Source organism: Bos taurus, chromosome 7 (assembly GCF_002263795.3).
Source record: "Bos taurus isolate L1 Dominette 01449 registration number 42190680 breed Hereford chromosome 7, ARS-UCD2.0, whole genome shotgun sequence".
In the NCBI taxonomy this organism is placed as follows: domain Eukaryota; kingdom Metazoa; phylum Chordata; class Mammalia; order Artiodactyla; family Bovidae; genus Bos; species Bos taurus.
The window spans coordinates 3733306-3758203 of NC_037334.1; the positions used below are offsets into that span (position 1 = coordinate 3733306).

Below are 24898 nucleotides of genomic sequence, written 5' to 3' on the forward strand. Positions count from 1 at the left end.
AAATAGAATAATTGTGTTTTGGTTGTTTTAAGCATCCAAAGTAAGCCCCATGGAAGTTTCTGCCATTGGAAGTTCTTTTGTTTAAAAAAAAAATCTTTTTATTTTGAACTAATTTAGACTTGCAGAAAGTTGAAAAACTAGTACAGAACATTCTCATATACCCTTCTCCCAGCTTCTTCTAGTGGCAACACCCTCAAAACCGTTGTTGTTCAGTCACTAATTCGTGTCCGACTCTGCGATCTCATGGGCTGCAGCACGCCAGGCTTCCCTGTCCTTCACTATCTCCCAGAGTTTGCTCAAACTCATGTCCATTGGGTCGGTGATGCCATCTAACCACCTTATCCTCTGTCACCTCTCCCACCTCCTGCCTTCCATTTTTCCCAGCATCAGGGTCTTTTCCAGTGAGTCAGTTCTTCACATCAGGTGGCCAAAGTATTGGAGCTTAAGCTTCAGCATCAGTCCTTCCAATTCAGGCTTGATTTCCTTTAGGATTGCCTGGTTTGATTTCCTTTTTATCCAAGGGACTCTCAAGTCTTTTCTAGCACCACAGTTTGAAGGCATCAATTCTTTGGTGATCAGCCTTTTTTATTGTCCAGCTTTCACATCCGTACATGACTAGTGGAAAAACCATAACTTTGAGCAGGCCTTTGTCAGCAAAGTAATGTCTCCGCTTTTTATATGTGTCTAGGTTTGTCATAGCTTTTCTGCCAAGAAGTAAGCGTCTTTTAATTTCATGGCTGCAATCACCGTCCACAGTAATTTTGGAGCCCAAAAAAACAAAGTCTGTCACTGTTTCCATTGTGCAGTGATTAAAACCAGGAAACTGACGTTGGTACAATGCTCTGTAACTGAGCAACAGGCCCTATTTGAATGTCCCTGGGTTTGGTCCTAAATGCCCTTTTTCTGCTTCAGGATCCACGTTGCATGTAGTCATCGAGTCTCCTCAGTTACCACCCATCTGTGAAGTTTTCTCCCTCGTTGTTCCTCATTCATGACGTTCATACTTGTGCTGAGGACTGCTCAGTCATTTTATAGAGAGTCCTTCAGTTGTGTGTCCGTTGCTTCTGCATAATTAGACTGAGGTTGTGCGTCTTTGGCAGAAATCATGTCTGAGGTATGTGCTGTCAATAAATCCTACCACTGATAGTTCTGGCCTTGATCACTTGGTAAAGGTTAGTAACAGTTTGAAGGTTTGTTTGTTTGTTTGTTTTAACTTTTGATTGCGCTGGGTCTTCGTTGTTGCTCACAGGCCTTTAATTGCAGCAAACAGGGGCTGCTCTTCTTTGCACGGGCTTCTCGTTGTGGGGGCTTCTCTGGTTGCAGAGCACAGGCTCTAGGCACGTGAGCTTCCGAAGCTGCAGCTCACAGGCTCAGCAGTCACGGCTCGTGGGCTCTGGAACATGGGCTCCGTAATTGTGGCACACAGGTTTAGTTGCTCCACGGCATGTGGAATCTTCCCAAATCAGGGATCGAACCTGTGTCCCCTGCGCTGGCAGGGGGATTCTTATCCACTGGCCCACCAGGGAAGTCCCCTGAAGATGGTTTATAAGAGAAGCCAGCAAATATGGTGAAGATATCTTTAAAACTAAAGTCCTCAATAGAAGGGTTGTCACTTGATTAGAGTGAGTTGGTCTCTTGAGAGCAGTTATTTGAACATTGCGTGTCACTTTAGAGCACAGCTCTTCAGTAAGACTGGGGCTTGTAGAAAGTACATATGTGGTACAAAAGTATGTTTCTTTTTCTATTTGTTAATTCAGTTATTTCGGGGTCCTCGTTGCTTTATGTGGGCTTCCCTTGTTGCGGAGCACAGGCTCTAGGCGTGCAGGGGTTCCCGCAGTTGCAGCTGGCGGACCCAGAGCATGCAGGCTCCGTAGTGATGGTGCAGGGTTAGTTGCCCTCCGGCCTGTGGGATCTTTCCATACTGGGGATTGAACCCACGTCTCCTGCATTGGTGGGTGGTTTCCTATCCACCAGGGAAGTTCAAGATTGGTGCAAGATTGATGTATACTTGACATGGACAGTGGCAGAGGGCAGTGACATGGCCTGAATTCCTTTTTGCTTCTGGTTCCATCACCCTGGCACGTGACTGAAAATGCTCCTGTCCCTAGTCCTTCCCTGTGAAGTGGGGACAGTGATAACACTTAGCTCGTGATGACTGAAGACTGTGTGAGTTCGTAGATGTAAGGTTATGGGTGCAGTGCTGGCCTCCAATAGTTATCTGATGACTGAAAGAGAAATTCAATTTTAAACCTATTTAAGTTTCACCTAAATGCTGTAAGGACATAATATTCTTTTTTTCTCCCACAGTTTGAATATTTTTTATTGTGATAAAATATACATAACATAGAATTTACCCCTTCAACCACTTCTAAGTGTACAGTTTAGTGGTATTCAGTACATGCACATCGTTGTACAGCCATCACCACATCCACCTCCACACGTTTTCATCTTCCTAAACTGAGACTTTTCATAAGAACTAGCCTGTGGTATGAGTGTGTGTGCTAAGTTGCTTCAATCCTTGCTGACTCTTTGCAACCCTGTGGACTGTGGCCCGCCAGGCTCCTCTGTCCATGGGATTCTCCAGGCAAGAATACTGGAGTGGGTTGCCTGCCCTCCTCCAGGGGATCTTCCTGACGTAGGGATCAACCCCATATCTTTTACATCTCCTGCACTGGCAGGTAGGTTCTTTAGCACTAGCGCTACCTGGGAAGCCCAGCTTGTGGTGTATTTCTTTTTTAATTATTTTACCTTCCATGCACTCTGTAACCCAGAAACTTACATTCCATTTGGTTTACAAAGCCACTATAGTTTGAGTGGTCTGCGTTTGTTCTGATAAGCTTGTTTATGCGTGTTTAACTTTTTATTTGGAAACAATCACAGATTTACATAAATGTTCCAAGAATAGCACAAATAAATTTTCTCTCTGCACTGTTGGAGGGTAAGTTGCTGCCGCGATGCCTCATGACCCCTGCACACTTGAGCACATTTCCAATGAACAGGGCACCGTCTCCTGTTTACCCACAGAACAACCATCACGGTCAGAAGAGGAACACTGATACGTCACCCACCAAGGAACCCTCAGATCTCGTTCAGGCTCTGCCAGTTGTCCCAGTGATGTCTTTTGGAGAAAAGGACAAAAAGAGTCAAGGCCTCATGTTGCCTTTAGTTGTCACATCTCTTTGGTCTTGTTGCGTCTGTGATAAGACCCCTGTGTTTCCTTGACTCTCATGACCTTGAGCATCTGGAAGATCGCAGGCGAGCCCTCTTCCTTTGGGCTTACGTGGTGTTTCCCCATGATGAGACTTCTACTACACATCCTCAAAAGGAAGCCATGCCTCTTGTCACGCAAAGACTGGTCAGTGGTGCCCACAGTGGCTCTGTCCCCTCTTGGTGACTAACTCTGATAACTCAAGTAAGGTGGTGTCTGCCAGAGTTCTCCTTTTTAAAGTCGCTCCTTTTCCCTTTGTAATAAGTATTCTGTCAGAGGTACTCTAAGACTACTCCTTATTAAATTTCCCATTTATTCATCTTTGGGTTTTGTATCGCTATTGATTCATGGAGTATTATTTAACACAGTGAGTTACTATTATCTCTTCTCTTTCTCTCTCTCTGTTTTTGGCCATGCGGTACAGCTCGCAGAATCTTAGTTCCCCAACCGAGGGTGGAACCCATGCGCCCTACCATGGAAGCATGGAGTCCTAACCACTGGACCACCAGGAAACGCGCTCACTTCAGTGTCTTTAATCGCAGCTCAGCACCACAGGGTTCACTCTCTCTCTCTCTCTGGATTGGTCACCCACCTCTCTGACAGTCAGAACCCTGCGCCCGCCACCCTTGCTGCTTTACTCGTTTAATCAGTCACCCCTCCCGTCTCGTGTGTATCCCTCCTCCTCCCCACGTGGATCCCTTTTCACCACCTCAGCCCCTGACCCGGATCCCCGCCCCACTCCTGCCAGCTGCCCTCCTCACCTTCCTCAGCCTCCAACGGCCGGAGCCAGGTCGCCCTGCCCTGTGGACAGGCCTTTGCCCGACAGGCCTATAATGCCCCACCCCTGAGCTCCTGCTCAGGTGCTTCTCACAGGTGTCTGAACGTCTAGTGGTCTGTCTTCTCTGTTCCTTATTCATGTATGTTTTTACTTGTGTTCCTTATTTCTATTATGGGGTGCAGATATTATGACTTCCAGTAAACAAAGGTTGGGCTTTTCGGGGGTTTATAAACAAGTTTGCTCTCAACACCTCACAGCACCTCCCTCCAGAGCTCTGTGTGAACCAGATAAGCAGCATTCCTGCAACTGAAAAGCAGCACAACCCAGGAGTCCCGTGGGCTGGAAGACACTGCCCTCGGGACACGTGGTGTGTGTCCAGCGCCTGGAGCTCCTGGCAGTCACGTGCTCCTTAGCACCACGTGGACTGTGTGATGTCGATCACCTTCCTCAAAATCGTGCAGCGTTGGTGCCTCTCTCTGAGGCATGCTGTCGCCCAGCCAGCCCCCACCTGCCCCTGGAGGGGAGAAACAGCCCTCTGGGGGCTCCCCACAGCCCCCAGCAGTTGGCCCTGTCGTCAGAGCGCCTCGGCTGTGTGGATCCTTGAGGTTTTTATTAACAACTTAGCTATGCAAATAATAACCAATCGTTAAAAGTCGTTTCATCAGCTGTCATCTCAAGAAGCTGTGGCTCTTGACAAGCTTTTCCCGTCAGCGAGATGCTGGGACTGATCAGAAAACTGCTTCCAGAGTGCCGCGGCTGCGCTGTCTGGGCGTATCTGCTTTTGCTTCATCTGATTCTGTATGTACGGACGTGACGACAGCCATTGGTCAGCTTCCAACTCAGCAATTTCAGGAGAAAAAGAACAGCTCGACACTTACTGCCATCAGGACTGGCTGAGGTGTCCATTTTAGCCCACGCCGTTGCCCTGGCCCATCCTCCCAGGCTGTAGGGGTCACACTCAGGACTTCTGACCCCACCCAGCCTGAGTCCCAAGGCAGCTGTGGGGCCCAGAGTATAGGCCACGTGTCAGATCTGGGCTTTTTTTTTTTTTTTCCAGAAAATCATGCTTCCTTTCCACTGATTGACTCAAACATCAAGGTGCCTGGTACATTTAGGGGCACAGCATCAGGATGGAGCAGCACCACTCAGCCTTGAAAAACACAAGCCATCACGACTGCCGAGAGCTGCCTAAACGTCAGGCTCAGTGTGGCCAGGCGTCTTTTCATATTAGTAGGAAGCGCAGTCATGGGAGTACTGTGTGTCCAACACGCGGGCCGCCGGCCTTCCCGTCTCAGGGCGGACCACAAAGGAAAGAAGCGAGATCTCAGTTCTGCCTGAGCTTTCCCCAACGCCCTGACCAGGAATGACTGAGTCCTGGCCCAGAGAAAACTGCTGGCGGTCCTGACCCTGCACTGGGGTCCTGGGGGCCTCTGCCCAGTGAGCAGTCCTGGGGGTTGGGCCTCCTGGGGCACTCACAGCAGGAGATGGCACATCAGCTGCTGCTTTTTTTTTTAAAGGTTGATTTTATTTTTTGGCTGTGGTGGGTCTTCGTTGCCGCCCAGGGGCTTTCTCTAGTTGCAGAGAGCAGGGGCTGCTCTGCATCGCGATGCACAGGCTTCTCATCATAGAGGCTTCCCTTGTTGCAGAGCGCAGGCTCTGTGATTGTTTCACAGCACGTGGGTTCTTCCTGGACCAGGGTGGATCAAACCAGTGTCTCTTGCATTGCAAGGCAGAGTTTTAACCACTGGACCACCAGAGCAGCCCCACATCGGCTTTTTTATTTAACCCAAATTTGCCTCTGGCTAATGTCTGCGACAAGTGTTTAGGATAAGAACTAAAACCAAACCTGCACAGAGGATTTAAAGGCCCGTACCCAGGTGGCTCAGTGATAAAATAATCTGCCTGCCAATGCAGGAAACACTAGATTGATCTCTGGCTCTGGAACATGCCCGGGAGGAGGAAATGGCAACCCACTCCAGCATTCTTGCCTGGAAATCCCATGGACAGAGCCTGGCCAGCTACAGTCCATAAGATCGCAGAGAGTCAGACACGACTGAGCACAAACTCGAGGCACTGATGGGGTGTGGGCCACAGCAAGGCAGCTCCGCGAGTTTCAGCATCATTGCCCCAACCTTCCAGTGGCCCCAGGCAGACGTTTACTTTACTCCTATTTTGAAGGTGAGCATAGCGGAGTCCAGAGAGAGGGTTGCACCCCAGTAACCCATAGCCAGGCCCCGTGCTGCCCCTCCACACGCTGTTCTGGCTCAGGGAGGGAACCCTGCACCCACAGGCCCCAGGCACTGCCTCCATGTCTGCTGCTCTCATTGGCTCCATGGCGGCTCCTGGCCTCTGGCATCTGTCTCCTCCCGTGAGTGCAGGGTCTCTGACTGGCCGTGTCCTAGGTCTCTGGCATCTGTCTCCTCCCGTGAGTGCAGGGTCTCTGACTGGCCGTGTCCTAGGTCTCTGGCATCTGTCTCCTCCCGTGAGTGCAGGGTCTCTGACTGGCCGTGTCCTAGGTCTCTGGCATCTGTCTCCTCCCGTGAGTGCAGGGTCTCTGACTGGCCGTGTCCTAGGTCTCTGGCATCTGTCTCCTCCCGTGAGTGCAGGGTCTCTGACTGGCCGTGTCCTAGGTCTCTGGCATCTGTCTCCTCCCGTGAGTGCAGGGTCTCTGACTGGCCGTGTCCTAGGTCTCTGGCATCTGTCTCCTCCCGTGAGTGCAGGGTCTCTGACTGGCCGTGTCCTAGGTCTCTGGCATCTGTCTCCTCCCGTGAGTGCAGGGTCTCTGACTGGCCGTGTCCTAGGTCTCTGGCATCTGTCTCCTCCCGTGAGTGCAGGGTCTCTGACTGGCCGTGTCCTAGGTCTCTGGCATCTGTCTCCTCCCGTGAGTGCAGGGTCTCTGACTGGCCGTGTCCTAGGTCTCTGGCATCTGTCTCCTCCCGTGAGTGCAGGGTCTCTGACTGGCCGTGTCCTAGGTCTCTGGCATCTGTCTCCTCCCGTGAGTGCAGGGTCTCTGACTGGCCGTGTCCTAGGTCTCTGGCATCTGTCTCCTCCCGTGAGTGCAGGGTCTCTGACTGGCCGTGTCCTAGGTCTCTGGCATCTGTCTCCTCCCGTGAGTGCAGGGTCTCTGACTGGCCGTGTCCTAGGTCTCTGGCATCTGTCTCCTCCCGTGAGTGCAGGGTCTCTGACTGGCCGTGTCCTAGGTCTCTGGCATCTGTCTCCTCCCGTGAGTGCAGGGTCTCTGACTGGCCGTGTCCTAGGTCTCTGGTATCTGTCTCCTCCCGTGAGTGCAGGGTCTCTGACTGGCCATGTCCTAGGTCTCTGGCATCTGTCTCCTCCCGTGAGTGCAGGGTCTCTGACTGGCCATGTCCTAGGTCTCTGGCATCTGTCTCCTCCCGTGAGTGCAGGGTCTCGACTGGCCGTGTCCTAGGTTTTTGCCATCTGTCTCCTCCCGTGAGTGCAGGGTCTCTGACTGGCCGTGTCCTAGGTCTCTGGCATCTGTCTCCTCCCGTGAGTGCAGGGTCTCTGACTGGCCGTGTCCTAGGTCTCTGGCATCTGTCTCCTCCCGTGAGTGCAGGGTCTCTGACTGGCCGTGTCCTAGGTCTCTGGCATCTGTCTCCTCCCATGAGTGCAGGGTCTCTGGCCGTGTGCTAGGACTGCCCTGGTACCCGAAACACAGTGTACACAGCTTGTATTTTTGTTGAATTAAGAGCAGTTTCTGGTGACTGATACCTATTAAGTGAAATCCTTTTACCTTGTACATCTCATGGGATTCAGGAAGATTGGGTTAGGGTTAGCGCTCCTGAGGAGAACTAATAAACCCTTTTTGGAGATCTTTGAAGTTAGCTGGGAGGACCCAGCACTGGCCCAGTCCTCTTCCTGAAACCCTTGGGGCTGTGTGCAGGACAGGACTCTGAGGTGTTTGGGTTTCAGGTGTGTGGTGCTGACAAGGACTGAAGCAGAGCCTGTGTGAAGTGCCTGAGCCTCGGAGCAGGAACAGCCACACACTCTGGTGTGGGTCAGGCTGTACCTGCAAACTAGCTCGAGTGCCAGCTTGTGTAAAAAGCTTTGGCTCTTGGAGCGCCTGGAAGAGCTGCCAGGCATCCCAGGCAATCCGCACAGAGTGCCCTGCCCTGTCTCCTCCAAGCCTGCCTGTCCCCTGTGCTGGCCTGGAGCACACCTCTGTGCTTCACTTCGTCTCTGAGGAGCGAGACGTCCCAGCTCTGCCAGCCTTGCTCTGGAGCCGAGGAGCACCGGCAGCTGCTGTCAGCAGAGTGGGTGTAAACACCACGCAAAGGACGACCCTTCTCACTGCTGCTCCCTGGGCCTGGGTGGGAGCTCTCAGGCATAGTCATCCAGCATTTTTTTGATTTTGTTTTTTTACTTATGTTTCCCTTCCTCCTCAGCCACTCAGAGCTGTTGCAATTGTAACATCGTGATCGGTAGTTTCAGCCTTCTGGTTGGGTCTGTCCCAAAGACTGCCCTTTGGGCAAGTGTGTGACTTCTTTCGGAATCCGGGCCCCTTCTGTGATCGGCGGGACCTGAGGAGTAGTTCACTGTGGCTGCGCAGGGAGCAGATCTCCTAGAGCTGGGGGTTATTTTTCAGGTTGCTTGGAGTATCCTTTCTTGGCCCCACAGTCTCAGGGTGACTCGTGAATTGAGCCTCCAGTTCTGACCAGCCTATCATAGCTCCTCTGCAGCCATAGACTGTTCATCTATGAACGGTTCATCCCCCAGGGACAATTTACATTTGAATTGACTAAAATCAAAATAAGGCGTTCTTCAGCCACACTAGCCACATCTCCAGTGCTCAGCAGCCACATGCCTGGTGGTTCACATATCAGACAGTACAGATGTAGAACATTCCATCACTGGGGAAATTCTACTGGACAGACAGATGGATTCGTATAGACAAATACACAAATCAAGAATTAAAAAAAAAACCTCTAATGTCCATGATGATGACCAGAGAAACAAAATATGGTCCATCTGTTCGATGGACTGCTGTTCAGCCATGAAAAGAAATGAAGTTTTCTGACACAAACGACAACATTGATGAACCTTGAAAACTTAATTCTAACAACAAGGCCCTACTGTATAGTATAGGGAGCTTTATTTAATATCTTGCAATAACCTATAATGGAAAATAACCTGAGAAATATATATATTATACATATAACATATATAGTACGTTAATAGGATATATATGTTTCTATATTATATAAATAATGTATATATAACAGAATCACTTTGCTGTTTACCTGAAACATTGTAAATCAACTATAGTTCAATTAAAAAAGAAAAAACCTCTATGCTGAGGGAAAGAAGCCAGACGAAAATGTCCACATAGCATGTGGCTCCATTTATGTGAACTGTCCAGAAGAGGCGGAAGGAGATGGTTACTAGTTACCAGCGGCTGGGTGGGAGGCTCGGGAGTGACTGCTGCTGGGCCTGGGGTCTCTCTGAGGTGGTGAAAAATTAGGCAATGGTTGTACAACCTGGTGAAAGTGCTGGAAAACCAGTTAGTTAGTCACTGGGAATGGGTGGATTGTATGTCACCTGAATTATTTATCAATAAAGCTTTTATACAAACCACTCAAGATTGATGGATTTTAGTCAGGGGCCCACAGCTTAAGGACTTAGTACACAGATTCTTATAAAGCATCACTTTCTTGCAGTGTCTGTACCTCTCTTGCAGTTTCTTCTTAGGGCTTAACCATTCGCTGAAATTATCCTGCGGGTTTGTCTCTGGTGTGTCTCCTGATCCCCTTCCTGGAACGCCGGCCCACGAATGCACAGACGTGCCTGCAGCGTATCCCAGCCCAGTTACGGGCTTGGCCCACAGTCAATATCGGTAAACCTGGTCATGGTGTGAAAGTGACTAACCTTTCTTGACAGAGAATGCTCCTTTTTATGGTCAACCCTCTCCAGTGTTCTTGCCTGGAGAATCCCAGGGACAGAAGAGCCTAGTGGGCTGCCATCTATGGGGTTGCACAGAGTCAGACACGACTGAAGCGACTTGGCAGCAGCAGCAGCAGAACCTGCTTGACAGCAGTCCCTGGGCCAATCCCTCAGACAGCAGTCCCTGGGCCAATCCCAGGGAGTTAGGTCCAGGGCGGGCCTGAAAATCTGATTTCCAGCCTGGGAATGGGTTGGACATGGTTGTGCGTGTTGCTGGGCTGTCACTCCCTGTGCAGGACTCGGCAAAGTAAAGGTCACACCTTGGGTAGACCAATTTCAGAAGCTTCTAGATATCGTTCTGCTGAAATTAGAGCATTTCTTGGGATAAGAAATAAGTTTGTTTAAGGTAGACAGAAGCCATCCATAAGTGCTGTTTTTCTTGGCTGTTTCTCTTAAATGTTCTCCAAGCCTCACAGGAGAGCGTGGACTAGTTTTCTAGACATGTTACTTGGCTGCATTTTCTATGACAACACTTCTCTGTCTTGTCCTTTTGCCCTGTTGCCACAAGAAGACAAAGCTAAAGCAAACTCCATGCCGTTTTTACTGAACATCAGCAGTTCAGTAGTTTATGACAGAATCACAGGCCTTTAATTAACAACTGCAAGCGTGTATTGAAATGAAAACGACTTGCATATTTGGTTGAGATTTCAGCGCTTAGGTTGTGATGTATTTTAACTAAGGATTCATTAGAACTGATGGGAATTTTCATAGTGTTATACCCCTTCAGTCTGATGAATATCTAACGTTCATGTCAGCTGTGATTTCAGAAACTGATGAGTGTTTGCTAAAGGAATATCCTTTGATTTTTTGCTTTTTTTGGCCTCACCACTCGTCTTGTGAAATCTTAATTCCTGATAAGGGCCCTTGGCAGTAAAAGCGCAGAGACCTAACCAATGGACCACCAGGGCACTCCCTAAAGAAATATTCTTTGGGAAGTCCTATGGGAAAGATGGGAAAGAATCTGCCTTCAGTGTGGTAGACCCAGGTTCGATCCCTGGGTTGGAAAGATCCCCTGGAGAAGAGAATGGCAACCCACTCCAGTATTCTTGCCTGGAAAGTCCCATGGTCAGAGGATCCTGGCAGGCTACAGTCCTTGGGGTCACAAAGAGTTGGACACAACTGAGCGGTGAACACTTTCAGTTTCATGGGACTGAGAAAGTCTAGTGATTTGAAACAAGGCTGCAGGGACTGCCCTGGTGATCCACTGGCTAAGACTCGTCAGGGGACCTGGGTTCAATCCCTGGTCGGGGAACTAGATCCCCCATGCTACAACTAAAATACCCCTCATGCCTCTCAACTAAAGATCCTGCATGCTGCTCTAAGACCTGTGCAGCCAAAGAAATAACATACAAAAATTTTTTTTTAATCAAACAAGGCTTCATCTAGAATCTTGCTTAAAGAACTGACCTGGGAAACATTGCCTCAAAGGTAAATGCAGACAGTTCTCAACACCAGCAGGCTGTGTTCCAAGTTATCCCCAGGAAGCAAGAATCTAAAGGCCCCTTGGCAGTGCGGGTGGCCAGCTGGTCCGAATGCCATTGCTCAGCACCGACCCCACCTGGAAGCCAGTTTGGAGGTGAGGTAGAGGATGAGAGGGGAGTTGTCAGTGGCATCAATGACTCCCTGGGTGACTCCAGCCACACAGGGATGCCCTTCAGCCTGTAAGTAGGTGACGTCTCCCATCTTTACTTTGCCTGTCTGTCCCATTCCAGGTTCTGGTCCCATCCACTTGACTGGCACCTACAGGACACTGTCTGACTTGAGGTAGTGCCTCAAAAGGGTCCCCAGTACATCCAAGTGTGTGTGCATGTGTGCACGCGCACGCTTTAGGGAGATGCCCCTTATCAGGTTAAGGAGGGTTCTTTCTGTTCCTGGTTTGCTAAGGGTTTTTATCATTAATGGGTGTTGTTTTAATCGATTTGTTTCTTTTTGCATCTTTTGAGATATGCTTTTTCTCTTTGGGGTTGCTGTGGTGCTTTATGTTGATAGATTTACATTGCTTTTCATTGACAATGGTGATTTTTACTGACAGAGTTTGGAAGCCCCTGTGTTCAGAGGGGAGTCTCCTTGGCTGTGGCCCCTGTATCTGAGCTCACACATGCACACAGATGCTGCTGACTTGGGGCTGCTGGCCACGTTTTACTGTCTCAGCTCTGGTCATGGACGCGTGGGGCTGTGGCTTCTGCCTGCGAGCCCCCACCTTTAGTCTCCATCTGTGAGCGGCTGGTTTTCCTGTGTCTCTCTTTTCTGAAAGTGTTGCAGGAGGTGCTCTCTCTTCCTTGAGGGCCTGGTAGTGCTGGTCCCTAAAATGCCCTGCCAGCCTTTGGGGAGAGGTTTCTTGGCACAGGTCCCTATTTCTGGGCCATGATTCTGTGAGGCCAGGAATGTTACGGGAACCAGAGCCCTGGCAGTGAAGGAGCCAGCCACAGTCCCTGGGTCCCTGGGGAGCAGGGTGGTCCCACACAGCCGTGCAGAGACCACTGTGGCCTTCAGAGCCCCTTCAGGCAGTGGGGCGGTGGGGTGGGCAGCTGGGCAGGTCAGTCTCCCCAGGGGACTGACCTGAGCCAGGACCTGCCTGATGGGACATCTCTGCTTCCACGTTGGGAAAGTGTCTCTGAGGCAGGAATGGCCTGGGAGACAGGCAGGCGGCCAGGTTGGAGCTGAGTGAGTGAGGAGAGTGGGCAGCAGCAGGCAGTGCCAGGGAGCTTCCTGGAACAGAACCTGAGGACGTGGGGGCCGGGGGGTGGGCCACCTGCTGCTCCTGCTCTGGCCCCGTGCCTTCAGGGTGGGTCCCTGGGCCCCTCGGGGGCCTCCCACTGCCCAAACCGCCCTCTCGTTGTGCTGCCCCCCACCCTGCCCAGCCCACCTCTTCACCCCAGTCGCTGATGCCCTGCCTTCCTCAGGGCATCACCCCCACCTCCGCCTGTTCCCATGCTGTTGCCTTGGCTGAGGTGCTCAGTCCTGGGTCAGAAAGCCTGGTCTGCCTTCTCTGTGAAGGAAGCGCCCGCAGCCTGGATTCCTGCCACATCTGTGATGCCACCAACGTGGCGTTGTTGGGGTTTGAAGGGCCTTGCTTCCTCACTACATGGATCTTCCCGTGACAATGGATTGCTCTTCCCTTACAACCCGGGCCCGACCCCCTCTTCCTCGCCTAGCGCCTCCGTGTTCCCTCGATGGGAGCACCTGAATGAGCCTTTTTACCACACATGGGGCTTTCCCTCAGCATCTCATGTCCAGACTCCTTCAGGGGAGCAGCACCATCCCCACCCCAAGACTGAGAATGGTCGTGACACGCAGGGAGGCAGGCCTCCCGCACATGTGTGAGAGGAAGCAGCTTTGCCCCCGAGGGTGTCACTGCAGGATTGCCCCTCACCTGGACCTTGTGCGTGGGGCTGGGGTACCCCCGGGCCGCACCCACAGCCTCTGGGAGCGACCCAGGCGCAGTGTGCCCCTGGCCACAGGAAGCGTTCTGGCTCACCGCTGCCCAGGACCAATGCGAAACGCAAGGAAGGAAACCAGGAAAGGGAAACAAAAAATGCAGCAGAAATCTAAAAGAATAAGCTCAAAAATCTCATTAGATCCAATAGACATAACTCTACCCTGTCACGCTGCTGACCTTTACGGAGACAGAAGGCAGACCAGACACGACCTTTAGAGGAGTCCTTGTCTGCATTAGAACGGAAGGAAACACACTAAAATCTCCTGCTTTGTACTGCACGCATGGAAGAAAAGTTGTCAGGGAAGGGAAGGGTCCACAGGCACTCCAGGGACGGGGGGCCTGACGGCAGTGAAGCAGAGGCATGAGGACCCGTCTGGACCCGCACGCGTGGGCTCCTCCTCAGACACGTGTTAGGCTCAGCGACACACAGACGGAGGAGCAGAGTCCCAGACCACAGTCTTGGTAAACAGTTTTATTGGAACTCCGCTGCTCATTGGTGTACTATTACCTGGAGCAAGTTCAGTTCCTAGTCTGGGCTCTCTTACTGGTTTGTAGATGGAAGAGGTGTCTCTTCCTCTGCTTGAAATGAAGTGTTAGTCACTCAGTCGTGTCCAATTCTTTGCAGCCCCATGGACTGTGGCCCGCCAGGCTCCTCTGTCCATGGGATTCTCCGGGCAAGAATACTAGAGTAGGTAGCCATTCCCTTCTCCAGGGGATCTTCACGAGCCAGGGATGGAACCCAGGTCTCCTGCATTGCAGGTGGATTCTTTACTGTCTGAATCACCAGGGAAGCCCTGTCCTCCACTTACAAGGCCACGGTCCTGTGGATTAGGGCCCTGCCCCTATCACCTCATTTGACCTTAATTACTTCTTCACAGGCCCTATTTCACACGGACATTTGGGGTTTCATGTGTGAATTTGGGGAACACAAGTTAGTCCATAGCAGTTCCATACTGTTTCTTATAAAAAAACATAATGTGTTGACATTCATAATTTTATTTTACCTTACTGTGTGGTTTTTAAACCCACAGTAAACTGGGAACATATGGAAATTTGGTGGTTTGGCGGGGAGTGCCTCTGCTTTAGATCCCAGCTCCTCCTCTGAATGCCTCTGACAGTGTCCCTGAGCTGAGCTCCCGGTCTCCAGAGCCACCCGCTCCAAAGTCTAGGGCCCTGGGGGAGCGGAGGAGCACCCCTGGGACCGGAAATGAGCTTGTCGTAATTGATAGTAACGAGTCATCTGCACGCTAATGTGCCCATGTCACATGTGCTAATGACCGCAGTCAAGCCAGGGACAGGGCGCTGGGAAACGGCTGGGCCGTGCTGAGAGCGGCAAAGGGCTCCACACGGGGGCCGCTGACAGAGCCCAGAGGTGCTCAGCAGAGCTGTGTCCACAGCTGGGACCACGGTATGTTCGCAAAAACGCACAACTTTGAAGACACAAAACTTCTAACGTGTGTACGCCTGCCGTAACATACGCACAGTTGAGACCACGGGGCCTGGGGTGCGACAGACCCAGTGTCTCCTTGCTGCTGTTGTTCAGTCGCTGAATTGTGTCCTGCTCTGTGACGCCATGGACGGCAGCACACCAGGCTTCCCTGTCCTTCACTATCTCCCTGAGTTTGCTCAAACTCATATCCATTGAGTCAGTGATGCCATCCAACCGTCTCATCCCCTGTCACTCCCTTCTCCTCCTGCCCTCAATCTTTCCCAGCATCAGGGTCTTTTCCAATGAGGTGGCTCTTCACATCAGGTGGCCAAAGTATTGGAGCTTCAGCTTCAGCACCAGTCCTTCCAATGAATGTTTAGGACTGATTTCCTTTAGGAATGACTGGTTTGATCTCCTTGCTGTCCAAGGAGTCTTCAGCACCACAAGAGTCTTCAGCACCACAGTTGGAAAGCACGAATTCTTGGGTGCTCAGTCTTCTTTGTGGTCCAGCTCTCACACCCATACATGACTACTGGAAAAACCATAGCTGTGACTATATGAGCCTTTGTCAGCAAAGTGACGTCTCTGCTTTTTAATACATTGTTTAGGTTTGTCATAGCTTTTCTTTAAAGGAGCAAGCACCTTTTAATTTCATGGCTGCAGTCACCATCTGCAGTGATTTTGGAGCTCAAGAAAATGAAATCTGACATTGTTTCCACTTTTTCCCCACCTATTTGCCATGAAGTGATTGGACCAGATGCCATGATCTTAGTTTTTTGAATGTTGAGTTTTAAGCCGGCTTTTTCACTATCTTCTTTCACCTTGATCAAGAGGCTCTTTACTTCTTATTCACTTTCTGTCCTTAAAGTGATAACATCCGCATATCTGAGGTTTGATATTTCTCCCAGCAATCTTTATTCCAGTTTATGAGTCATCCAGCCCAGCATTTCACATGATGTACTCTGCATGTAAGTTAAATAAGCAAGGTGACAATATACAGCCTTGACATACTCCTTTCCCAATTTGGAACCAGTCCATTTTTCCATGTCCAGTTCTAACTGTCACTTCTTGTCCTGCATACAGGTTTCTCAGGAGGCAGGTAAGGTGGTCTGGTATTCTCATCTCTTCAAGAATATTCCAGTTTGTTGTCATCCACACAGTCAAAGGCTTTAGAGTAGTCAATGAAGCAGAAATAGATGTGTTTTTGTTTGGAATTGTCTTGCTTTTTTCTATGATCCAGAAGATGTTGGCAATTTTTTTCTCTGATCCCTCTGCTTTTTCTAAATCCACCTTGTACATCTAGAAGTTCTCAGTTCATGTACTGCTGAAGCCAAAGGCTTTAGAGTAGTCAATGAAGCAGAAATAGATGTGTTTTTGTTTGGAATTGTCTTGCTTTTTTCTATGATCCAGAAGATGTTGGCAATTTTTTTCTCTGATCCCTCTGCTTTTTCTAAATCTACCTTGTACATCTAGAAGTTCTCAGTTCATGTACTGTTGAAGCCTAGCTTGGAGAATTTTGAACATAATCTTGCTAGCATATGAAATGAGTGCAATTGTATGGTAATTTGAACATTCTTTGGCACTGCCTTTCTTTGGGATTGGAATGAAAACTGACCTTTTCCAGTCCTATGGCCACTGCTGAGTTTTCCAAATTTGCTGGCATATTGAGTACAGCACTTTAACAGCATCATCCTTTAGGATTTGAAATAGCTCAGCTGGGATTCCATCACCTCCACTAGCTTTGTTTGTAGTGATGCTTCCTAAGGCCCACTTGACTTCACACTCTAGGATGTCTGGCTCTAGGTGAATGACCACACCATCGTGGGTTTCTGGGTCATTAAGAGCTTTTTAGTAGTTCTTCTGTATATTCTGGCTACCTCTTCTTAACGTCTTCTGCTTCTGTCGTTTCTGTCCTTTATTGAGCCCATCTTTGCATGAACTGTTCCCTTGGTACTTCTAGTTTTGGCAGCCCACTCCAGTACTCTTGCCTGGAAAATCCCATGGACGGAGGAGCCTGGTAGGCTGCAGTCCATGGGGTCGCTAAGAGTCGGATACGACCGAGCGACTTCACTTTCACTTTTCACTTTCATGCATCGGAGAAGGAAACGGCAACCCACTCCAGTGTTCTTGCCTGGAGAATCCCAGGGACGGGGGAGCCTGGTGGGCTGCCGTCTATGGGGTCGCACAGAGTTGGACACGAATGAAGCGACTTAGCAGCAGTAGCAGCAGACGTTCCCTTTGTATTGTGTTCCTCTGTTTCTTTGCAATGTTCACTTAAGAAGGCTTCCTGTCTCCCCTTGCTACTCTCTGGAACTCTTCATTCAGTTGGGTGTATCTTTCCCTTTCCCCTTTGCCTTTCACGTCTCTTCTTTTCTCAGCTACTTGTAAGGCCTTCTCAGACAACCACTTTGCTTTCTTGCATTTCTTTTTCTTGGGGATGGTTTTGGTCACCACCTCCTGTACAGTGTTATGAACCCTCTTCCATAGTCCTTCAGGCACTCCATCTACCACATCTAGTATATAGAATCTGTTTGTCACTTCCATTGTATAATCATAGGGATTTGATTTAGGTCATACCTGAATGGCCTAGTGGTTTTCCCTACTTTCTTCAATTTTGCAATAAGGAGTTCATGATCTGAATCACAGCCAGCTCCAGGTCTTGTTTTTACTAACTGTATAGAGTTTCTTCATCTTCAGCTGCAAAGTATATAATCAATCTGATTTCGGTATTGACCATCTGGTGATGTCCATGTGTAAAGTCATCTCTTGTGCTGTTGGAAGAAGGTGTTTGCTATGACCAGTGTGTTCTCTTTGCAAAACTCTGTTAGCCTTTGCTGTGCTTCATTTTGTAATCCAAGGCCCAACTTGCCTATTACTCCAGGTATCTCTTGACTTCCTACTTTTGCATTCCAGTCCCCTGTGATGAAAAGGACATCTCTTTTTTTGGTGTTAGTTCTAGAAGGTCTTGTAAGTCATCATAGAACCATTCAGCTTCAGCTTCTTCGGCATTAGTGATTGGGGCATAGACTTGGATTACTGTGATGTTGAGTGGTTTGCCTTGGAAATGAACCAAGATCATTCCGTCATTTTTGAGATTGCAACCAAGTACTGCATTTCGGACTCTTTTGTTGACTATGAGGGCTAGCTACTCCATTCCTTCCAAGGAATTCTTGCCCACAGTAGTAGATATAATGGTCATCTGAATTAAATTTGCCCATTCCGGTACATTTTAGTTCACTGATTAAAATGTCGATGTTCACTCTTGCCATCTCCTGTTTGACTACTTCCGGTTTACCTTGATTCATGGACCTAACATTCCAGGTTCCTATGCAGTATTGTTCTTTACAGCATCGGACTTTACTTTCACCAACAGACACATCCACAACTGGATGTTGTTTCTGCTTTGGCTCCACCTCTTCATTCTTTTTGTAGGTATTTCTCCTCTCTTGCCCATTGGTTTATTGAACATCTACTGACCTGGGGAGTTCATCTTTCAGTATCATAGCATTTTGCCCTTTCATACTGTTCATGGGGTTCTCAAGGCAAGAATACTGAAGTGGTTTGCCATTCCCTTCTCCAGTGGACCATGTTTTGTCAGGCCTTGACTAGCAGGGACATGCCCTTCAGCTGCTCCATGTAGCTGGGTGACTTGCCTGGTGCCCTGGTTGTCCCACTGCTGGTCCTCATTGAGCATGTAAACCATCAATGGCCGTGCAACTCAAAAGTCAAGGCAAAGCTCCTGCTGGAGTAGCTTGGAAGGGAGTCTGGGGAAGGCTGGCGCGTATGTTGGAGGACGCCTAGGAGCAGAGGGCTCCAGGGTCCCTCTGCTGCTGCTGGCTACCCTGGGGCCAATCCGCTGCCCAGGAGTATCCTTATTCCTGGGCATCTAGGCAGGTTTGGTTTTTCACAGTTTCAGTGTGGTCTTGTGTGTCCTATAAATATAACATCTACTGGTGTCCGTGTTCCTGTAGGGTAAGTTCTCAGAACAGGAATTTGAAGATGTTAATCAGCATTTCAAAGCACCCCTCCAAAAAAGGTCACAGTAATGCATACCCCATAACGAGGTATGAGAAAAGGGTGCTCTCTTTGTTCTCAGAGTTCTCTGTGAGGGTTTTCAGTTGAGAATAGGTCCCACAGTTTTCTGGTGTGTGTGTGTTTTTTTAATCTCCGCACCTGGTTGGGTACTTGACTTATGACGGGTTCTCAGATGCTTTGCTGTCATTGCTCAGTGAATAAGTCATGTCCAACTCTTTGCAACCTCATGGACTGTAACATGCCAGACTCCTCTGTCCTCCACTATCTCCTGGAGTTTGCTCAGATTCATGTCCACTGAGTCAGTGATGCTATCTAACCATCTTGTCCTCTGACACCCCTTTCTCTTTTTGCCTTCAATCTTCCCCATCATCAGTGTCATTTCCAGTGAGTCAGCTCTTCACTGACAATGTGTTGGAGCTTCAGCTTCAGCATCAGTCCTTCCAATGAATATTCAAGATCAGTTTCCTTTAGGATTGACTGGTTTGATGTCCTTGCAGTCCATGGAATTCTCAAGAGTCTTCACCAGTACCACAATTCCAAAGTATCAGTTCTTCAGCGCTCAGCCTTCTTTATGGTCCAACTCTCACATCCATACATGACTACTGGAAAAGTCTTAGCATTGACTATATTACCTTTGTCAGCAAAGTGACATCTCTGCTTTTTAATACATTGTCTAGGTTTGTCATAGCTTTCCTTCCAAGTAGCAAGCGTCTTTTAATTTCATGGCTGCTGTCACCATCCGCAGTGATTTTGGAGCCTGAGAAAATAAAATCTGTCACTGCTTCCACTTTCTCCCCATCTATTTGCCATGAAGTAATGGAACCAGATGCCATGATCTTAGTTTTTTGAAGGTGGAGTTTTAAGCCAGCTTTTTCACTCTCCTCTTTCACCTTCATCAAGAGATTCTTTACGTTCCTCTTCACTTTCTGCCATCAGAGTGGTATCATCTGCGTATCTGAGGTTGTTGATATTTCTCTCGGCAATCTTATTTCCAGTTTTTGATTCATCCGGCCCAACATGTCATATGATGTTCTCTGTATATAAATTAAATTAGCAGGGTGACAATTTACAGCCTTGTCGTACTCCTTTCCCAGTTTTGAACCAATTTCATGTCCAGTTCTAACTGTTGCTTCTTGACCCTCATACAGGTTTCTGAGAAGACAGGTAAGGTGGTCTGGTATTCCCATCTCTTTGAGAATTTTCCACAGTTTGTTGTGATCTATACCAAGGTTTTAGCATCTTCAGTTAAGTCAATGAGATGTTTTTCTGAAACTCCCTTGCTTAAATTGCCCATTGAGGAAGGCCTTCTTGTCTCTCCTTACTGTTCTCTGGACCCTGCATTCAGCCACGTATGCCTCTCCCTCTCTCCCTTGCCTTTTGTTTTTCTTCTTGCGTCAGCTATTTGTAAGACCTTCTCGGACAACCACTTTGCTTTCTTGCATTTCTTTTTCTTGGGGATGATTTTGGTCACTGCCTCCTGTACTGTGCTACAAATCTCTGTCCGTAGTTCTTCAGGCACTTTGTCCACCAGATCTAATCCCGTGAATCTGTGTGTCACCTCCACTGTATAATCATAAGGGATTTGATTTAGGTCATATCTGAATGGCCTAGTGGTTTTCCCTACTTTCTTCAACTTGTTATTGTTGTTCAGTCGCTCATTCCTGTCTGACTCCTTGCAACCCTGTGGACTGCAGCACACCAGGCTTCCCCGTCCTTCAGCATCTCCCAGAGTTTGCTCAAACCCATGTCCACTGAGTTGATGATGCCCTCCAGCCATCTCATCCTCTGTCACCCACTTGTCCTCCTGCCTTCAATCTTTTGCAGGATCGGGGTCTTTTCTAATGAGTTGACTCTTTGCATCAGTGGCCAAAGTATTGGAACTTCAGATTTCTTCAATTTACGCCTGAATTTTGCAATGAGCTCATGATCTGAGCCAGGTCTTGTTTTTGCTGACTGTATATTGCTTCTCAATCTCTGGTTGCAAAAATCGTAATCCATCTGATTTTGGTATTGACCATCTGGTAACGTCTATGTGTAGAACTGTCTCTCATGTTGTTGGAAGAGGGTGTTTGCTACGACCAGTGTCTTCTTTTCACACAGTTGGTTAAATAAAAGAGCAAAAGGGGAGTTCCCTAGTGGTTAGGATTTGGTGCTTTCCCTGCCTTCACCCAGGTTCAATCCCTGGTTGGGAAACAGAGATCCCACAAGTTGCAAGGCGTGGCCAAAAAAAAAAAAAAGAACAAAAGACAGACCACTAAGCAATCCTCAACAGCCCAGAGTCATACACACACACATGCACACACACACACGTGCTCCCAGCCACCCTTCACTCAGCCGTGTGTCCAGTCCAGACCACTCCTGCCCCTAACTGTAACGAGAGAAGGTGAAGGGACCTCTCCAGCCCTGGGAGGCAGGCTGTGCTGGGGGCCCTCTCTGGGGGGTAGGGGGTGCTGTGTGTGTCCCTCTCGGTCACTCCTGAGCCCAGGCCAGACCCATGGGTGCTTAGGGAGGAGCTGCTGAGCAAGCCTGAGACAGTCGCTGTGCTTCCAAGGGCCATGAAGGGCCGAGAAGAGGGAAAGTTCACAAGGGCGGGTTTGGAAGGCTGTCAGGAAAGGCCCTGAGTGCCAGGTGTCAGAGTCTAGGCTGCCGCTGTGGATGCAGAGCTGGTTGAAGTCTTTGAACAGAAGACTGGCATGATGAAGACAGCGTTTGAGGGTAGTCAGCTTGCAGGTGTGCCTGATGGACCAGAGGGCAGAGCTTCCCCACAGGCCACAGAGGGCAGGAAGGGGTCAATGCAGCAGGGTTCCAGGAGTGGCATGAAGGGAGGGGTTGGATGGTGGGTCAGGCGTCAAGGTAGAATCAATAGGATCTGCACACACAGAGGGATGAGGGAAGAGCAAGTCCATAATCTGCTCTGGGTTAGGAGCGGTTAGGAGGGGGGGGCCTTTAGAAGGATCAGGCAGCGCAGCTCCACTCTGTCCAGAAGTCCCCAGCCTTTACATCTGGCGCTTCTTGAAGACCAAGTAAGGCCATTAGAGCATTATGTCTCTGAACTGGAAGGCCTGCAACTCATAAGAGAGACCCTTTTCCTTTACTTCTTTCAGAAAGAGCCCTGTTGCAGCCCAGTGGGACTAAATGGAAAGGGTTCTTTTGTGTGAGCTGAGTCCCTGAATCTGCATGTGAGGAAAATTCCTGCAAGGATATCTCTTGAACGCCTTCAGTTTTCGCTAGTGAGTTTTTGACCAAAAAAAGTTCATCCGTTAAATAGGGAACAAGAAAGGGGCACATGATTAATGAGCAAATGTCTATATGATAGGATTACCCTTTTTTTTTGTTGTTTTTTAGCTGCACCATGCGGCTTACAGGACCAGGGATTGAACCAGGCCATAACAGTGAAAGTGCTGAGTCCTAACCACTGAACCACCAGGGAATTCCCTGAGCTCAGTTCTTATTTGAGCACTGAAGTCAAGTAGTATCTGATAATATTGAGAGCCTGTTTCTAAGAAAAGACTTAAAACGTTGTTTTTCTTGAAAGTCAGAACTACATGGAATCTATATCATCTGTCATCACCTCCTTCTGCATTCCCTGCCTCCCATCCCCTTAGGAACCACCCCTCCACCTTCCTTCCTGTGTCTCCACAGGTATGTGTTTCATCACTGAAAAAGTAGAGAAAAAACAGGTCCTCCCTGGACCCGAGCCTCACTCTGTAACCCCTGCAGCAGCCTCCTCCCCGAACTGCCTGCCTCCCGTCCTCTGAACTTGCTAGTCAGGCTTCACCCCACCATGCCCTGCAGCTGCTTTTGCAGAGGGTAACAATCTTCCCCTGGTTGGATGGCATCACTGACTCAATGGACATGAGTTTGAGGAAACTCCAGGAGTTGGTGATGGACAGGGAAGCCTGGCATACTGCAGTCCATGGAGTTGCAAAGAGTTGGACACAACTGAGCAACTGAACTGAACTGAACTGAACAATCTTCCCCAAGCCTATGTTTTCACCCCACTGCTGCCACTTCTGATTATTCCTCCACCTGCCTCATAACTCTTTCCATCCCCTCCTTTGCCTGCCCTTTAAACGCTGATTTTCTAGCATTCAGGGGGTGTGGCCTTCTCATAGGTGTACCTGAAGGTACAGGCAGATAAAAACAGACTTCCCAGACACACGCCACACACCAAGGACTCAGAAATACCTTCTTGCACCTGAACTGGTCAGCTCAGCCCCAGCTCCCAGGTAGCAGCTCCTTCGCAGCCACCCAGACATCTGTGCTGAGCTGTGTCAGGGACCAGCCTGACACCACCTTTTCACCTGCCTGCCTGCTGTTTTGAGTGCTCTGCGTGGGAAAAAGTAGCACCTTCCAGGGTGAATGTGGGAGTTGTCACAGCATCTTCCTTTTTCTCAAGTCCTGGTGGCTCAGACGGTAAAGAATCCACCTGCCAGTGCAGGAAACATAGGAGGCACAGGTTGGATCCCTGGGTCAGGAAGATCCCCTGGAAGAGGAAATGGCAGCCCACTCCAGTATTCTTGCCTAGGAAATGCCTTGGACAGAGGAGCCTGGTGGGCTAGTCTCTGGGGTCGCAAAGAGTCAGACACAACTGAGCGACTAAGACTTTCATATTCTGGTGGTCACAGTCTGGGGCCTCTCCCTCTGGCCGCCTCGTGGCTGACATGCACCCCTTGGACAGCAGCAGCTCGTCCCCTGCCCACCCACTGCCTGTCCAGTCCTGCCCTTGAGCGCGTCGCCTAGCTAGGATGGCTTCTGCATGTTATAAAGCCAGTCGGCTGTGTCTGTGCTCAAACTAACCCATCTCTCAGTGGGTTAGTTCATCTCTTCTGGCACCTCTGGATCCATCTTTTCCTCTCTGATTTTACAGCAGAAACCCTCCCCTCAACACACTCACACAACAGACGTATTACCAAACCAAAGTTCAGTCACATGAAAAGCAAATTCACTCTACTGACACCAGATCATGGTGAAGGAAAGTACAGCGTTTATTTCAGGGCGCCAAGCATGGGAGTGGAAGACAAGCCTCAGATCTACCCCACTTCGGTCTTTGAATGAGGGTCTTTTTTTTAAGGGGGAGAACAGAGAGGCTGGAATTAAGCATCATCTTGTGACATTTCATTATCATAGTTTCAACAGTCAGGATGTTTCTGGCTTGTGATTCACTCTCCAGGTGGTCCGTGCCTGTTAGCTCATCTTGCCCTGGAGACACAACCTGAGTTTGTACATGAATGATGAAGTATCTATGATAGCAATTTTAGCACCTTAACCATGTCATCAACAACAGAATATTAGTCATCTGACTGGTTGATTAGTGTTCAGTTAACATGTTAACAGGTGGCTCAATGGTAAAGAATCCACCTGCCAACCAAGAGACTCAGGTTTGCTCCCTGGGTTGGGAAGATCCCCTGGAGGAGGGCATGGCAACCCACTCCAGTATTCTTGCCTGGAGAATCCCATGGACAGAGGAGCCTGGTGGGCTATAGTCCATGGAGTCACAAAAGAGTCAGACATGACTTTGTGACTGAACAACACAGGGTTGAAGTCAAAGGGGATGAGAAAGGGAATAAGGTTTTAGATAGAGAAGTTAATGAGACTCAGTGAGGGAGCTTGGTTTTGGGGGGGCTCGGTTTCAGACACATGCCAGCACAGCCTTCCCAAAGCCAGGGTGCCACTAGGCTTCATATTCCTGTCCATGCACTATGAGCCTCTGGAAGGTGCCGCCTCTCCCATCTGGAGGCGTGATTCAGGGCTTCAGGCTTTGCAGCACCCAGTGCCATCTCACTCCTGCCCTGCCTGGAGCTCCACATGTACCCAGCTGTGGGCTGTGGGCTGTGGCGTGCCTGCCTGCACTCCTGGCACCCCAGCTGGGCTCCTGAGCACAGCACCTAGACCAGCATCAGCATGGGTTATTTGATGTCTGTTATGAGATAGTCTCTTTCCCCGAAAGGGCTGCATAAAGAATGTTCAGACATGTGGTCAGTACTAGCACTCTGTCGTGGTGGGTTTTGCTCCAACAACAAGCACTGACTCCATCTCCTCTCTCTGATC

General features: G+C 49.3%; 1 protein-coding gene across 11 annotated transcripts in view; it reads left to right on the top strand.

Moving 5' to 3' along the window:
• Positions 1 to 24898, top strand: part of PBX4 (PBX homeobox 4) — a 58890-nt gene that overhangs the window by 23171 nt on the left and 10821 nt on the right. For 2 of the 11 annotated variants that reach the window (XM_059888176.1, XM_059888177.1), the window contains 2 exons: positions 3025 to 7243; positions 7301 to 24895. The exons of the other annotated variants lie outside the window; for them this stretch is intronic. In XM_059888176.1, the coding sequence (XP_059744159.1) occupies positions 6295 to 7243; positions 7301 to 7413 (1062 nt within the window). In that variant the 5' untranslated portion in view covers positions 3025 to 6294 and the 3' untranslated portion in view covers positions 7414 to 24895. Of the gene's footprint in view, positions 1 to 3024; positions 7244 to 7300; positions 24896 to 24898 lie in introns of those variants that run through there. 11 annotated transcript variants of the gene reach the window in all.